General features: G+C 42.3%; 1 protein-coding gene across 2 annotated transcripts in view; it reads left to right on the plus strand.

Moving 5' to 3' along the window:
- Nucleotides 1-18,321, plus strand: part of LOC104321297 (rho GTPase-activating protein 7-like) — a 55,123-nt gene that overhangs the window by 20,556 nt on the left and 16,246 nt on the right. The window contains exons 1-2 of one of the 2 annotated variants that reach the window (XM_069772721.1): nt 9,152-9,416; nt 17,181-17,252. In XM_069772721.1, coding sequence (XP_069628822.1) covers nt 9,395-9,416; nt 17,181-17,252 — 94 coding nt within the window. In that variant the 5' untranslated portion in view covers nt 9,152-9,394. Of the gene's footprint in view, nt 1-9,151; nt 9,417-17,180; nt 17,253-18,321 lie in introns of those variants that run through there. The other variant, XM_069772720.1, reaches the window with a different exon arrangement.

Below are 18,321 nucleotides of genomic sequence, written 5' to 3' on the forward strand. Positions count from 1 at the left end.
GGGGCTATTTAGGCTCTCTTAATATTTCCCCTGCTTGGTGCCCATCTGCATTTTTAGAAAACTAAATTTTAGGAGGCTCAAGGGAATGAATTTGCGCCCAACCATGATTAAGGCCTTTCAGCAGTTTCTTCTCGGTATTTAATTAGATAGACCATTTTAGGTCAGGACAGGTGGGTGCTGGACAGAGGGGAAATGGGATTCCTGTGATAGATGTGAGCGCTGGACATTATCTATTAATTATATTAAATATTTATTTTATGAGCTTTAAAATATTCATAAAATATTCATATGTGAAGTGTATTCTCTTCTTTCAGTAAACAGTTATCATGTAGAGATTAAACTAAGCTACGAGGCATTGCTGAGATACATTATAATCTGTTAAAGAGGCTGAGCCTACTATAACATTTGAATCCAGTTTTATGTTGCCTTTAAATTGACTTGACACCAATTCCAGACCTATTGTAAAAATGAGATACATGATTAGAGCGCCACTGTCATCTTTCCAAGGTTTTTGCACTTTTTAGAATTGCTGCAAAGGAAATTATTTTTAAAGCATTCAGAATATTGACCTGTTTCTTGGCTCTTGTCACAATCCATATAATGGCTGCAACGGGAGATCCTCTGTAGTTACCTGTCTAGACAGCACATTTCGTACATTTGGAAAATGGATTTACAAGTTACGACTTTACTATTGCAATTTTACATTTTGCCTTACAGATTCTGATCTGTAGTTTCTTTTTTTTTCCTCATTTGTTGCTTTATTCTTGTTCTTTTTGACACCTTCTTCTCATTTAAAGTGCCAAAGTGAAAAGCCAAAATGAGTTTCAGCTTCTCTGAGGTCCAGATACAAGCTGTTCTGCTTTTCAGATGAAAATGCTACATCTACTTATGGAATTTATTAAGGCTATTTATTGAAATCTTTTGGCTATTATTTCCCCCAAAGGGCAATTGCATTTTCATAAGTTTACTACAGGCCTAACTGGTGATTCAAATGAAAAGTTTAAGCATATGTCATAGAAAAGAGTGCATAGGAATAAACCACAGAAAAAGAATTGCAGTGTGTTCTGGAAAGGTCTCAAAGATTTCAAAGAATTATCTGTTGATGATAAACTTGAGCCAGGAAAATAGCAAATGACATTAATTGTATCATAAAATCAGTCCACAATCCATAATGATAGATTTGGCTCAAATTAACCACCACAATTTTTTCCTTCTCTCTTGTTGACACATTCCTGGAAATAGATTGGTAAACACTCATCAAATAGCTTTGAAAATAGTTTCAGCCTATGGGGGGAATGCAAACTGATCAAAGTTGCTGTGATATCAGTTGTTCATGCTGAACGTCAGATTTGCTAGCTGTAGGTAAGACCTATTGGTCCCCAGTTATTCATCTGAAAAAATTATGGTTTCACAAATGCTTGCAAATAATGAAACAAGGATGTGAACATGGACAGACTGAACTATTGTGGACAATTCAAGCAAGTATTTTTTAAATCTGTTTAATCGTATTCTATCAAAATCTCATTACCTTTCAGATTTTACTATTCTAGTAAGCAATTTCACCAATAAATTACCAAGATTTCCAAAGTTTATATATTCTAGTGCTTCTTATTCATGTGAGCTATTGTACCTAGCTTTCCTGTAATAAAATACTACATGTTCCTTTGCATCGCATTGCTCACATTGATGGCAATACCACATTAATGGTAATAACACTGGACCACCAGTTCCAAAATACTGAAATTCAGATGTCCTTTTAATTCTGTGACATTTATTTAGCTCAAGAAGTTCTTGGAAAAACTCACAAGCAAACCTGTCTCAGGAGATTTCCAACCAAGCAGATCTGACTGCATGTACAGATAAGCTTGGGATAGTCCTTGATCTAGTATGGCACTTGCCTGTTGCTGCTTGCTGCACTGTTAAGACATATAGTTAGAAACAGCAACTGTCTTTTCATGTGTAAAATTAATCTGCTAAAATTAGGAGGTATGGGCTTTGGCTGATTGGCAAAAAATTGACTTGTCTAGCTGCTTTGATTTGTTGTTGGAACGAGCATCCACTGGATCTTTGCAGAATCCTCTGTCCAGCCACTTTGTTCAACAGCCGAGATATAATGAAGCTAGGAAGAAAAATAAGCGCAAGGTACTATTCTGCTTTTCTGGTCAGGCAAGAAACAGCTGTTTTTCAAGAATGATGACAGAAAGAGGATCCAGAGTTTGGATACAGATCCTATTTAACTTGGTCTTGGTTCACAGCAGTATCACAGCAACATCTGAAGTCCAGAGGGAAAGACTTGGCTGTCTGTCAGTCTGTATGTTGCATCGCCTGCTTAACAAGGGATGGTGACAGACTGCAATGTCTTGAGGAACCTTCATCTGGGACACCGTTTCCCTGCGTACCGAGCCCAAACGCGGGTGCAGTGGCTGTGCTGCCACGTGAAGGGTCAGTGTCTGCACGCAAGCTCTGCTGCATCAGTGCTGGAGGCACACAGCTCGCCCTGCCTCTGGGTTGGGAAAGGAACAGTTTAGAATGGATTGTTGAACAACCATACACCTTCAGGCCTGGTCTATGTGTCAGAGGGACACAGTGGCGTAGAAGTGATTCTTGTTAGTTATTTTATACAAAATGTTGTGTTTCCCAAGTGTCAAAGTGTCCTTTCTAGAATGGATCATCCATTCTTGCTTAAGGCTCAGCCGTTTGGAGGAATGTTGGTAACACATAAGAGTGGGCAGTCTGGTTTTATATTTAAATACCTGAAAATGTGCTGGTGAGTTTGTTCTCTTTATGTGCTGCTGAACTGACAGTCACTCCAAGTTGAAAAAAAGTGCTGTTGGCTGGGTGCCCCTGGGAAGAGCCGGTGGGTGGATAGATTTCAGAATCACTTCAGAAGACACGAGACATCACTGACTATAGACTGCATCTCAGATTTGAGAGAAAGGTGAGCTGTTTCTTTCCTGAACTTCTTCCTTCATGTAAAATTTAAACGTTGAACAGTGACAGACGAGGGCTGTGTTGAACTCCATCTAATTCACCAGAAGCTCTGATTTTTTTTTCTTATTCCCCCCCTCAGTTAAGTACCATTTATGCCAGTGTGTGTATATTAGGTTACCAAAGGGAATTTGGTAATCTGGGCAGGCATGACCACTTGCTGCTGGATTTCCTCCCCCCCCGCCCCCCCTTTTTTAAACTTGTGTCTGGTGGACTCAAAGTCATAACCAGCACAACCAATTTTCACAAGTAGTGGGGCATTATATTGAAAACCTGAGCAGTCATGCCAAGGAAATACAACAGTCCCCATCTCTGTTCAGAACTGGCATGCCCAGGTATCTGGCACATCACTCATCACCACTTCCATGTCAGAGTCCCTTCGGGCTTACCTGCCAGCAGCAGATGCTCTATCCAAGGAGGTAGTTAGCAGTGGGCAGAGGGGTTGTGCAACAAGGCTTTGTGAATCGAAGCTAATTACAATCTGTTGGCTTCTTACGTGGGAAGAGTTGAAAGAAGATACTTTTCCGTACAATCCCACGCATATTAAGTAGAGGAGCTTCATATAATTCTTGATGTTCTGTCTCCTCCCGTGCGATCGTCTGGCTCTCCCATTTTACGTAATGTCTTTGGCAACGATCACCACTGTCCAAGGCAGGACACTGTGTTCGCTAACGCCTGGACAGGGCCTGGCACACATCTCCAAGGCTATGCCGTGGCTTGCTCTTTTGGATTTGTTTCTCACATGAAACCCTTCTAGGGTTCCCTTCTAAGGAACATGTTATGGCTTCAAAAATTTACTCTGGAGAGTAGCAGATCCCAGCCTGATTGCTTTGCTGGGAAAAGCATTTTGTCATTTGTGAAATAATACTACTTTGAATAAAAAACAAGCATTAATGACAGGGAATCTGTAAGGGGCCATGTGTGGTGCATGTGAAAAGAGTTAAGAGTTATATATTCCTAAATATCTTGGGTACAAATATAAATAGGTGTGATCTAAAAGCCTCCTCAGGATGATTTCAGCAGCTTATTCATTCCACTATGCAGGGCCTCCTCTAGCTGGAGTGTAAATAAACCAAGCACAAGTATCCTTATGATTCTAGAAATGCACTTTAATAACAGATAAGGCAAAACCTTTCAGAGAGGATCCTTTGCTGGGAGTAAGAAAAGTAAGAAATTAGAAGCAACAACTGTATTTTCTTCTGCAACCTATGCAAAAGAATTTTTTTTAAGCTTCAAGAGTTAGACACTGGTGTTAATTTGAATTTTTGCAGTATGCTTTCAATCCAGTTCTCTTTATCCAAAACATTGACTACATTTTGGTGGAAAGAACTGAAATGAAGCCTTCAAGGTTGCGTTATCAACTGAGTGCTTTCCTTCTTCAGACACTTCTGTTTGTGAAGACAGATTTTGTGGAGCTGCGTCCCTCAGGCATCCAGGCCAATACTCTGTCTGTAGTGTTAATGCTTTTATGTCGAGACTCCAGAAGTGTTGGTGGCTCTGCCTTTAGTGTCATCTTTGCCTTTGCAATTGGCTCCTGAGATAGGAGAAAAAGATAAGTGATTGAGAAAATCGAAGTGTTTAATCTGCTCATTTTTCTCAGTTGGCAGGGGGTCAGAGCTGTGATTTTGCTCTGGGTACCCTGTTCTCCGCACCAGGCAGTTAAACTCTTCCGTGCACTGTTCCCAGGCAGGAAGGTTTGACATGGATATACATCCCTGGAGGGCAGACTCCTCAGAGAAGTCCATGCACTATTTCTCCTGAGCTTTTTCAAGTTAAATGTTCTTGGTGAATCTATGAAACAAGATGTTATGTTCTTTGTTGCTACATTCTCTCACCCACATTTTAGGAACTAGTTCTGGAAGAATTCTTCAATTTGTTTAGTCTAACCATAAAAGTTCCTTGAGAAAATGCCTGGAATTCATTGTGATAGCATAGTGTTTTCCTCTTTAAAAAATGCTTGACTTTTAACAACAGAAGACAAAAGCTAAGTTCCAGCTTGAGATTTGACCTGCTCTAATGAGAAGCAGATTGCACAATTTTCATGGAAATAGGGGCACAGGGATTTGAAGGAGTGAAGAACAAACCAAGTCATTGTCACCTACTGGATGAGGCAACAGTCCATGCTGTTTTCCAGGATCCGCAATTCCACAGTATTTCCTTTCGTAACAACATAGAGTAGTTGTGATTATTGTAGCAGCAGGTAAACAGCCATATAAAAAGACAAACTTCTTCTAAGGGATACAGGAATAACAAGGATGCTTTACCTTTCCCTTTAAAAAAAGGGTTTGTGTTTTATTCTTAGTTCTGGTATCTGGTATTAGAAAGGGAATTCTCCCTGGTTTTTATTTTGCAAGGATTTCTAGAAGAGGTAAGGGGTACATTTCCTACCATTGTGGGTTGTTGTGTCCTAATTGTTGAAGGCTGAGTTTGGAAAGAGAGACATAAAAATGAGAATTAATGATTACCTGACCTCGTCAGGGACCAAAATCCATAGCAGGAGTATCTCTAGATTTCAGGTCTGTGTTTCCTAGGTGAGCTTGGAAATAAGAGCTTTATCTGCTGCAGGTTTCACTGGAAGGTCCCAATGAAAGCAGCCAAGCAAAGTTCATTGGGAGATGGAGAAAATATGATGAAAACTATTTAGAAGATTTTAATCATGTTTTAAGGTTTTGATGGTGAAGACTGTAAAAATCGGGTCTGAGTGGTTTTAATGACTACAGCCTGGACAAACCATGAGGAAATGTTTGCTGTAATCCAACAGCTTTTTGACTGACTTGGAGCCACGCCATTTTATCTTGATTTTCAGGGGGAAAATCTGCTGTTAATTTCAGGGGGCCATTGAATGTGCTTTTTCTCATACATCTGTTTTCACATAGATGCTTTCTGACAGAAAGACCAGAATGATAACTAGATGCTACTTTTATAATATGATGGGTTAATGTTTTGTCTTCGACACCACATCACTTTAGTGTAACCAAAAATCTATTTTTAAGAATATCATTTTCCTCTTTTTAAGCAAGGTTAAAGACTTTATTCAGCTTACTCTTGTCACAAGAGAAGAAAAATAGTCACATAGTCCGGGTTTTCGCTCATACATCTTGCTCCCTGAAATACACTTACTAGCAGTTTGTCTAATCTGCCTTGCTTCATAGATGATAAAGTTTCAGTCTTTGTCCTTGGGAAAATGCTTTTCAATCAATGGATTTCCTTGTCAGGAAGATTTTGGTTTTGTTAACCTGTTTTTTTCTTAATTTTATCTGATTATTTCCTATTTTAAATCCTTTTCTATTGAGCTTTTTAATTTTCTTCTTTGTAACTGACAGTTCTTCCCCACTACTTTTAATATTCATCTCTATTAACTCTGTCTTAATATATTGCCTGTGTTTTGTTCTGCATTTTTCCTCCCAGTTGGTCTAAAACTCCTTAATTAATCATGCAGCTCTTCTCTGAACAACTTGTTTCCATAGAAATATCTTTCCTGATGTCTACTAGTATAGTCACAGCTGAAGTTAGATTTCTTGATCTCCTATGTTAACTCAAGATCATCAGCAAGGAAAATGGAAAACAGTTACTTTGGGATCTTACTAAGAGAAAGTCAGAAATGAAATTCCATTCAGCTTTGATTCCTGAAAGGTGTTTGTTGTGGCAGGCAGTAAATGGGAGCGATGGGAAGAAAGGAGTGAAGTGATCTCTGGTAAATGTATTTGCATGGCAAATATTCCAGTGACATCAGAATTAAAATATGCAAGAAGCTTGGCTTTAACGAGACATGCCTCCATTTCTTGGCACAGTGCCTGTCTGAAATAACTTCAGTAACTTGGGGCTTTTGTACAGTTTTAGTGAAGTATGAGGGAGGGATTTAGAAGAGGCAGGCTCATTTATAAAAATGATTAATTTTCTTCATGCAGTATTTTTTGAAGTTGTTTAAAATGACCCGCTCTGGGATTGTTTTTCACCATATTTGAGCAAGGTGGAATGTAACTGGTTTGGAGACACTGTGTACAGAATCCCTACATGTGCTGACCTACGGTAGGCAGATGGCTGCACTTTTTGGTCAAGTTAAAAGTCAGCTTGTAATGCAACCCATCAGAAAGGTTCTGGAGAGTCTTCAGCAAGGGTAAGCGGTTACAGGAAAGAGGAAATCAAGCACTAATGACCATTTGGGGAAAAGGTCTCGTTTTCCAGGCTTCGGTCACAAACAACGGCACAAGTTTTGAGGCTTTAGTAATGTTGTTGGGTGGTCCTTGGCGAGCTGTAGAGCTGGGAATGGAAAAGCCCAGGTGAGCAGGAAATAGATTTTCTTGTCATCTTTCCCTCTGGCACAGGAACCTCCATCAGCCACCCCACAAGTCTGCGGCCAGGCAGCTGGGTGTGGAGGGTTTGACACACTGTGAAAATACGCAAATACCTCTTCTGAAATGGAGACATCATTATTCCAGACATTCTTGTGAAAACAGTAATTCCTACTTCAGATATAGGTGCTAAGGACCAGCCTCTGCAGAGCGTAAACTTGCTGCGTATGGGCTGAACCTCCTCTAGTCAGAGGCCGATGCAAGGATCCCCCAGGTTCATTGCACTACAGGATGAGTAAAATGATCAAGAGAGGGGAATGTGATTCCTTCAGAAGCCTTCAGAAATTCTTCACTTCTTAGTGCTATGTCATACTGAAGTGGTCCCCCCGTAAAATTTTCTGTAGGCCTTTTCTTGATCAGTTACCCATACGACACTAGGAAGCGTGTCATAAGGTTATTGTTAAAGTAACTTAGGTACCTAAAAGAGAGAGAAAATGAGCATTGTAGGGCTATGCATTGTCATGTCATGGCAAATGCCCAAAGGAAAATGAGTGGAAAAGAGAAACTGCATGGCCCATTTGGAGCATTTCTGTCATATGGAAGCAGTCTACTGACGTTATCCCCAGATTTAAATTATACATTCTGTCTCCCTAACCCAAGCCCATAGTGGAGAATTTAATCAGTGCAGGGTGTGTACTTTTTATATTGCTTTGGGTGGGGCTGGCCAAAAGCATTTTCTTAGCTAATCATAGCTAGATGCCATATATCACACTACCTTAATTTCTTTTGTATTGTGTAGCCCAGTGTCAATATCAAACATCTTTTTTATTGTGCCACACAAATTTCCAGTTTAGGAACCAACTGCATGAAAAATAAATCACAAGTCTGTGCAAATTTTGCATACAGAAAACAAATCTAATGATAACGAAACACACCCATAAATTGCAACTTCACGAGGGTGTGATGATCCTAAATGAGATTGGGGTAAATGAAATGAACTAAAAAATGCATTACTTCACATCTTAAATATTCATTCAGGAAAAAAAAACAACCCAGCCACATGGAGAATTCTTGTTTTAAATAGAAAATTTCTGCTTATCCATTGCATTCAATCTCTCTTTTTTTTTTTTCTGCTGTGTTTTAAGCTCCAAACTGTAAGAGCTTAAAAATTACAAGAAGATGTCCTACAGAAATTTAGAGCCTGATCTGGTTATCTGGAGTGGTTCAGAGTTTGAATTATCTTTCAAGCTCTGTAAATTAACACAGCATCCCACCCTTATGTGTATGCTATAGAACTGTAATGCCTAATAGTCCACCAGATATAAAATTGTTGGTGATTTAAAGTTAACTTCCAGGGAAATAATTTTAAATGGATTGATACTTTTGAAACGTTCTTCTGAGACCAGCCTACATGACACTCTGTACCGTGTTGAGTACCCCCTGCACAATGGTTGTTCAGGTTGCAAAGGCTGATCGTGTATTTTTATTAGAAATCTACCATTTTGTATTGCTCATCTTGGCTTAAAAAGCAGCTCAGAAGTTTTTCTTTTTTTAAAAAATAAATTTAATGTGACAAAATAGACCACCTACATTTAGAGCTTGCGGGGAGGGGACTGTGTTAGTTTAGGTCAGTAAAACAGTGCCATTAAAAGCTGAAAATAAAATCGTAGCAGCAATGAACTACAGCAAACGCAAGGAACTCTAAGTTAGTTGCAAAGGTCACAAAGAGCGCTATCATTTTTAGCACACAGATTCATTGCTCAACTGCAAATGAATTTTTCAGACCACAAACTATTTTTTGTCTAGACTAAGTCTATATGAGCGAAATAAAAGTAGAGGTTCTGTCTGTTCCATGAAGACGGTGGTGCCAAGGGACCGAACTGGAACAGGACGGCCGCATGGCGCGGCCGGGTCATGCTCCGTACGGGGTCAGACACGGGTTTCGATGGCGGAGCCCAGCTCCTCCGCTGTTCCCTCCGAAGCCGGGATGCCTGCTGCCGGGCTCTCTCCGTTTTGCGTGTGCAGGGTAGAGGCAACGTCGTTCTAGGTGTCTTGTCAGGAAGGAAAGAATGGAAGAGTAGCCAGTTTTGCAAAAATGCACGTCATCGGTCAAAATGGCAATGTTAAAGCATCGAGGTAAGCCAGCAACCCGGCCGTGAGGTGCCTGCCGGCTCGCCCCGGGTTACCCCTCCGCTCTGCTCTGAACGGCTGCGGGGAGCGGGGACGGGAGGACGGTTCCCTACAGCCGGACTCCCGACGGAGGCGGCCTGCCATCTACGAGGCGTCGGTGGGCCGCGGGTCGGGCAGCCGGACAGGCGGCAGCTGAGCGCGGGCGGCAGCGGCGGCTCGGGCCGGGCCGGGCGTGGGGCCGGGCGTGGGGCCGGGCGTGGGGCCGGGCCCGGGGCCGGCACCTGCGCCTCGGCGCCCTTCAAGAGGCTGCGCCGGACCCCGCGCCCTCACGGCCCCGCAGCCGGGGCGGCTCGGAGCGCCGGGCGGTGGAACAGAGCGGGGCGGGCGGGCCGGGCAGCGCCGCTGGCACGGCGGGCCTCGGGGCGCGGGCCGGACCGGCGAGGCACGAAATGGCGGGTCGGGGCGCGGCCAGAGGCGGGAGCGGCGCGGAGCTGCCGGCGGGGCGGGGCGGGTGAGGGGTGTGAGGGGGGCGGCGGGAAGCCGTGCGCTCGGCCGCAGGGTCGGGCGAGGGGTGTGAGGGGGGCGGCGGGAAGCCGTGCGCTGGCCCGCAGGGTCGGGTGCGGGGTGTGAGGGGGGCGGCGGGAAGCCGTGCGCTGGCCCGCAGGGTCCGGCCGCTGAGGGCCGGTCGGGTAGCTGAGAGGAGAGGCCCGCGGCGTGGGCTCAGGCGGCTGTGGTGGGGGGGCTGACATCCCGGGGGAGAGCTCAGGTGGGTGCTGCAGAGACCCGCCGTTCCTCTCCAGTGCTGCTGCTTTGTTAGTGTGGCCGTACTGCAGAGCGTGCTCTTCCAGCTGCCGCTTCTGCTTTGTAGTTGGATGCATTTAGGAGCCACGCAGCAGGTTTTCTGACTTTGCTGCGTGTCTTTGAATGGCAACAAATATTGACCACGTAAAAGGCTGTCCATTGACCTGGACTCGGCAGCTGTAGGCAGGCTCAGCGCAGCATACCCACAGCAGGGCTGATAAACTACCTTTGTTTTTAATATAATCACATTCTGGCCAGCCTCTGGTGGGTAAGTAGTTCCTAACGTGTAGGTTGAACCCATGTCACACACTGCAGTAGTATTGGCATTTTGTAGAACTAAGGAAAACTTAGTGCTACATGATGAAAGAGCACAGAGAATATGCTTGTTTTGGTTTTTGTTACTTCTGTGCTATAGGTTTATTGATATTGGCTCTATTGGAAGCAAGCAGTTACCCTTCCTGTTACAGCTCCTCCTAGGAATTTTACATCACTATTTCTCAGTCATGTACAAGGGTCCTGTAAGAAAACCCAGCCATAAGGAGCTTCTGCGTTCAGAGAAATGTTGTATCTGTTCCTGTTTTACAGCCAGGAGGACCAAAGCATGGAGAAGCAGCATATCTGGGATTAGACTGCAGGGAGCTAAATCCCCTGTCTCTTGCCCCATTTACTTGGATAAGAATTTTCAAGTGTGGATTTGGAAATTAGAGAGTTAACACTCTCATTTCTCCTAAAGTCGATGTGAATTAGATACCTAATTCCCTTGAGCCCTGTGAAATTCTTGTTGAGCAAACACTACCTTCTGTAACTTATGTGGAAGCAATTAAAAGATTGTCCAACACTGACAAGCCAGTTAATGTGATCTGCAAAGAAAATGCCTTTAAACTTGTCTAGGTCCCGGTAACTGACATGGGAGGCTAATGACAAGAACCTGAGTAAAGATCCTAATGTCAGCATGGGAGTCCTAGTAATCAGCTTGGGAAGCTGATGCCAAGGAGCTGGATAAAGATGCAATTAAGGTTGCCACAAAATACTGGGATACGTTGCAGTTCCCAGCTGTGATAACCGAAGAGTTGGCTGCAGTTCTAAAACACCAGCATGATAGTAAAGTAGGAATGAAAGGACAAATATCTTGGCCTTTTCATTTTCCAGGCATTTATATTCACTATCTGCATGGAGCCTAAATTATCTTGGCAAAATTCCAAGCAATAATCCATTCTTTTCCCCTCTACCTCGAGTGGGTTAACAAAGTATAATTAGGCTTTTACTATTTTGCATTGCACAAGGGACAACAGAATAAACATTTCCACTTTTTATGATCCACCTCAGCTTTTGGAGAGTTTGACAGTTTTACAAGTCCCTGACTGCTTACCCTGGTCAGTGCAAACACCCTGCTTTGAAAGCATGGCATTTGAGCCTTCAACCTTGAGTAGACAACATGTTCAGGTTCCCTCTCTAAGTAAGAGGAGATAACTTAAGAAAAAACAGTTCTTGAAAATCCTGTCACAGGTATAATGCAGTTCTGAACATCCTCAGGAAATCATAATTCTAGCACAGCAAATGCATGTGTGTATAAAATGAAATACCTTATTAGCAGCTGTCATAGGGAAGTAATACAAATTTTTATAGCCTCAGGGAAGATACACAGACCAGAAAGATGCAATGGGAAACTCATAATTTTATCATCAAGTGGACCCTGAAAAAGCCTTGGTGCTTCCACCACTGCCAACACAACCAATAATGACAGGATCTAAGTCACTGCGTAAAGGACCTGCCAGCTCACAGCCGATGGCTCGTGAGCTATGGGAAAAATGCATTGCAGAGTTTGACATGTGGCTGCCAAGCATGTCCAGTGCTTGTTCTGGAGGAGGCTGAGGGGGACGATAGTTTGGGATTGTTGGTGACAAGAGGAGGCAGCATCATCTTGCTGTGCTGGAACAGTTGTCTGTGCTGTGCCAAATCCAGCAGGTTTTGAGGCGGGGGCTCTGGGTGTCTGCTTGTCTGTTGCTGTTGTAGTAGGATTACTGCCATGTGGAGAAAAAAAGTCTTCCTATATAATGACAGAGATTGGGAAAGAACGGCCATGTGGGTGCCTCCTGGCTGGGCGTGTTGAGAAAATCTGTTCCTTTTTGCAAGCACTGCACTTGCATACTACAGAAAAGGGGACAAGTACGGTCCTGGAGTAACTACTGTAGAGGTGCTGCAAACAGCAAGAAAACCTCTCAAACTGTTTGCTCACTGGCATGGTTTTGGAAGATGTTCAGACTTCAAGACAAATCCCTTTAATTAATTAAGACCTGATCACCGTGTGATTCTTACCTGTCAAAACTGGAAAACTCTTTTGGATGAAGATAGAAGTAAAAGTCATGCATCTACCGTGGTTTTTAAAAATATGCAAAAAAATTACTCTGAGATAGGAGAGCTACAATGAGACACCTCTGTGAGAAACGATACATGTAGACTAAGGTTTCATGCTACGCTGAGCTGCCCTAAGGGCTGCTGGCCCCCCGTGGGCAGCTCCATGTGCCCCTGACCCTTCCTGCCCGTGCCCACCACCGCCCTCGTCTTGTCACTGGTGCTCGTCAGAACGTGTGGTAGCCGATGCAGAAAGCTAACACATCACAAATCTGATCTTGCCAAAAAAAGTGAATTGTTTCCTGCTGGTTTGGCTGGCCAGGCCTGCTCTTACAGGCTTAGCAGCGAGGAGCGTGCAGTGCAGTCGGGGGAGAGCAAAGAAACAGGACTGCTGCTTTGGCAGCAGATCGGTGCAACTGAGAAGTCATGCTGCATCCTGAGAAGAAGGTTCATTGTTCTTTCGAACAGAAATTGGTATGCTCCCATTTTATTTAGAGCGAGTATTTTAAAAAAAATTGAAGTACAATTTGGCACCCTTTCTTCTTTAGTTGAAGTTTGTGATCGTCGTGTCGTAAGACTGGTCTGTTTCATATACAGCTTCTCATTGTTTCAGTTGCTGCCTCTCCCTTGTTGTTAGGGAAGTGCTGCTTCTTGTGAGGAAAACATCTCGGAGAGAATGCCTAAATCTCAGCACAGCTGTCTTTTCACTATTGCTTAAACTAAGTATGCAAGCATTCCTGTTAACACTGGTGTTCATTCAGATAGGAATTTAATACATGTCATAGCATCTGGTTTCTAAGTACCTGATGAGTCGGGGTTTACTCTCTAGTCTGCAGACAGGATAGTGCTCAGATGGGGGAACGCAGTTTTTCAGGTCTTCAGCCCAAGTGGATGAAGGAGAGGAGGTGTCAGCCAAGCTGATGTGGGTACTGGGGCTCCAGAGAGAAGGAGGCCGTGGAGCACAGAATGGCTCCGCAGTGGAGAAAAAGGGGCAGCAGCCGTGGAGGGCTGCTGGGGGTCACTGGGACAGGCAGGCTGAGGCACAGCCATCATTTTGAATGCTGTTATCAGTGGGACTGGACTGAATCATCTTCAGCACAGAATGGACCTGTGTGACATAGTATAGCCAAAGGATGTCACAGGTCATGTCCTTGCATATTGTTCCTCATAAACATCTGGTAGTAGCCTATCACCCATAGCCCATGGGGAGACTGCTGGCTTGGCATGGAAATTTTGCTGGCAGCCTCTAATCTAAGGTAGAATATTAAGCTTTGGAGGAATTTTTTTTTTCCATCTGCTTAATTATGAAATCAGTTCGTGAGAAGGAGGTGACATGTTTGGGTTGCTCTGCTATTTCAGTTGTGCAGATAGCACCCAAAACATCTGTTAAAAAATTGTCATCCTCTTGTATGACATCTACTCACAGGCAGATATGTTGCAATTGCAATAGTATTTGGGGGTGCTGCTCCATGCCGGCTTTCTGAAGACTCCACCAGTTCCAGTTTCTATTCAGCAAGAGCTAAGTTCTGCCCAACAAGCATCTGAGCAGCTATTCTAACATCAGGAAGAACTAAGCAATTGCTATCAGCTTGTGTTTATTAGTACATCTATTTTAAAAGTTGGTCAGTAAACCTGGAAGATTCTTTTGTAGTGACTCCATGACTATAGAAATGGGAAAGCAAATTCTAACCAGTCAGTGAGGCTGGCTGGGATGGTACATGTCATCATTGCACGGCGAGGCAGAGTAGACAGTCTGTGAGGCCAAGCTAGGATCAGAAGGTAGGAATGGGTCTTCTGCACAAATGGCTCATCTGTACTATTTGTACAGATTTGTATCCTTTCAATAGCCCCAAAGAGTCTTCAAGAAGATTGCGTCTGCTTTTTATGAAGGAATCTTACATAGGAAACTGAGCTTTGGCAGCTTTTAAATGCGTGCCTTAAAGCATCATGCAAGTTGCCAGGACTGTGATCGTTACTTTAGCACCTCCATTAGGGCAGGATTTATAAGTATCTGTTGCACGTTTATAACAGTTGCTGCCCCAGGTGGGTATGTTAGTGTTAGCCATTAATGCTACTCATGATTATTGCTCTTCTTTTACGTCTCTGTGACTTTTGTTCCCAGAGCTTGAGAACTCTCCGGGGTCCCTGACGGAGAGCTCCGCTGGGGTGCTTCATCTGTATTCTGCCACTACTACCTAACGAGTTTTCACTTGTCCTTCAGGCTGCACATGCCATAAAAGCCAAGCAGTCTTGAACGTCAGCACTGAGTGCAGCCCTATGGAGAGCAGTTATTTCCTTTTGAGCTATTATTTCTTATTTCCTTTTTATTTCCTCCTCTCATATTAGTCATTATAATAGTAATACAGGCTCATCTGGGAATTTCCTTTCATCAGAGAAAAATTCCTGATCATCCATTATCCCTGCATGATTTCAATTTCCAGTAGGATTGAGAGGAGGCAGTGTAGACATCCCTGAAATAGAGAGGTATCAGTAGGACCCTTTTGGTAGTTATTTTAGCAGTGAAATAATTGCAGCAAATCTAATGGCAAATAATTGTAGACATGCAGGCCAAGAACTTATTAGTGCTTCATGTGTTGTCTCCTAGTACAGCAGTGGCATTGCAGCACGGGACTGTGCAAAGGTATGTTAAAAGGCCTGAAGATTTACATCAGCAAAGAAAATTCCCCCAGCTCCTGTTCTTGTCTTATGGAAGAAACACCTCTATGCCATTGTATTTTTCAGTCATATACACTGAAAATGTCATCACTAGTTGCAAAATATTTTCTAGCTTGTTCTTATTTGCATCACTGTTCATGGCTTGGTTAGCTCTAAAAATAAAGTTGTACTTTTAATGTGTTGGGAACTGGGGAAGCTTCAACCCCTACACAGTCACTCTCCTGCCTGAGCTCAGGGAAGCTGTGCACAGGCTCAAGTTGGCTAGTTTGAAGTGAGGTCTGGAATGAGGACAGCTATAGTTTCTCCACAGCTGAGCTGGTTGAATAAGTCTATTGCGTTTTTCTAAGTGAAAATCACTTTGTCTTTGTGAAGACTTTTAGTGTTAGACCGGTCATCCTCCTGGCTCTTTTCTACAGATTTTTTTCATTCCTGTTTTGCTCTGTGAGTACAATGCTTGTGTTTTATCAGTCCCCTGTCTTGGTATTCAGTAAATGCTGTGTTATGATAAAGATTATGATAAATTGTGGCACTAAGTATAGTAATAAATGTAGGCATAGTGTATACAGGCTATTGTGGAAGAAATTAGTTTCTGTTCTGCAGTTTGAAAAAAAAAAAAAAAGAGTCATGCATCTGTTTTATGTAGAAGTATCCTTATCATCCTGTGGTATCGCTTTATTCTCAGATGAAAAAGCCACAGAGTTTTGTGCAGGAAAGCATTTGTTATGGATGGCATTGTCCAAATTAATCAAGTGATAATGGAAATAATTTAAAGTTTAGCAGAAGAATAATAAAATCATGGAAGTTCTGTAAGATTTTTGATGAGTTTCTTCAGTCTGTTGCACTGATGACTTACAACTGAGAAGTTAGAGCAAAGCAACCGGTGAATTTGAATAGTATATATGTGAAGTGCCTTGGAATCCTAATCTTTGAGTGTATGTGTAAAGAAAATAGTTTTAAGAAACAGGTCTGTTCCTCCAGCCTAGCTACATTTTAAGGTGCTTTAAAAACATTTCTCTCTACTGAGCATGCTTCATTTTAAGGTAGTTTAAAAACGTTTCTTTCAAAGGAGTCTTTGCCTTTTGGTTGGTGTATGTGTTAACATGTGCTGGAGTACATGCAGACATACAAAATATTTAGTATGGCAATCCTCTCCTCTTCAATAGACCCAGTAATTGCTAGTATTTCAGAGTTTAGAGCCTGCTGGGATGTACTCACGCTAAACATGTTTATAAGGAATCTGGTGAGTGTTCTGTGATTCTGTGAAGTTATATTCTGCTCTTGCTCCTATGGGAATGTTACAATATTGGCCATAGGGCTTTATGAATTGTCACAAAATGACCAGTTAATTCTTGACATCTGCTGTGCTGAAGTGACTGCCAAGTTGCGTGGGTAGTTGGCAAGGAAATAAATATTGATAGACCCTAGCAACAGGTACTCCTGAGAACTCTTGTTCTGGGAATGCTTAGGCCGTGTCCAGTGTTACTAATGTCGTGATAGCATTTTAAGTTTATTTATAGGATTTGTTTGTGTCTTATCACCATCTCTCAGAACTGGAATGCATGAATGGGCTTTGCTGTGCAAAGGCATAGACATGTGTATCATATACCCTTTTCTGGTGACTTATTTCGACATATAACAGATGCTTCACTGTCCAAATCTCAGGGGTAGTTGGTGTACACCGATGTATGACATCTCAAGTATGTGCTTATATCTAGACTCTCGTATGTTTGCTGTCTAACCTATGTTGGAATGACTACTCCAGAGCTACGTACGCGTAAGTGCATTGGATACAAGAATTTCTTTCTTTTTAGTAATATATCAACAAAACATTCATATACAAGATCCTCTGAGAATCCACCAGATAAAATTAGCTTGCTTATATTGTGAAAGCACCAACGCTTGTGAGTGCTGTAAGTGAACAATTTTATGTTCTCATTGCAGAAATTGAAGCCAGAGAAGCCTGTGACTGGCTGAGAGCTGCCGGTTTTCCCCAGTATGCTCAGCTATTTGAAGGTATGATCCCAAAGACTTGTCAAGCAGCTGACACTGAATTCAAGTAGAATTGTTTACATAAATATTTGAGAACCCGACACTTTTGATGGAAGCACTTCCAAATTCTGTAATATCTTCATGCAAACCTGTAGAAAAATACTAAGATGGAGCGTGTTCTTGCAGAAGTGACATCATAATTAGGTTAGCATGGACTCAGTAGAATTCTGTAAAGGACCAAATCTTTCCTGGTTATTGTTAGACTGTAACTCAGTCAATTTTCTGCTTTTGCGATTTTTAGTTGCTTATAATTTTCTCAGGCTCTTTTCCTTGGAGTGTTGGGGTTTTTTTCTGACTCACTGGTTGCAACCAAAACTCATCTAAGGCCCTCCAGCCTGTGCTCTTGAGCAAGATTGTTTTATTGGTGTTTTGAAAAAGAGTGTTGGAAAAATCATCTTGCAATCATAAGTTTTTAAAACATATATTCAGAAGCAGCCAGCTAGTCAAACAGTGCAATTTCAGCATGTTTTCATGTTGTTAAAGCCACAAAGAGTGCTTATTAGCTGGGGGGGGGAGATACGTATTTGTTGAGAACTTGTATAATTTTCAGACAACATTTGTGCTTATACCTTAAAACTGTTCTTCTTTAAAATATGTTTATTGTTACAAACATTGAATGTAACAAAAGTTAGTCTATTTTTAAGAGAGATTTTATCAAAGAACTACAGTTAAAAGAACTAACAGTAACTTCTGCCTGCTCTCATTTCCACCTCCCCTGTTCATTGCAAAATTAAAAATTGGAAGTCAAGCAATAGAGCCAAATTTGAAAGCTGTATACTATGAAACATGATGTCTCATGGAAATGCTTCCTGTTTGACTACAGTAGATTTTATTATATAAGCTGTCAATCTTACAGTTTGTTGGAAATGTACATTATCATGCTTCTGGAAGAATTACCATGCTGTTTATGCAGTGTCTTGACTAGGTAAATTAAGCTTAAAAAGTAAGCCAAGAAAATACTGATAGGTCTCACTGGTTTCCTCACCTGCAAGGCTAAATCTCTAAAGCTGAAACGTTGAACTCTTCAGCTGGT

Source organism: Haliaeetus albicilla, chromosome 27 (assembly GCF_947461875.1).
Source record: "Haliaeetus albicilla chromosome 27, bHalAlb1.1, whole genome shotgun sequence".
NCBI classification, from domain to species: domain Eukaryota; kingdom Metazoa; phylum Chordata; class Aves; order Accipitriformes; family Accipitridae; genus Haliaeetus; species Haliaeetus albicilla.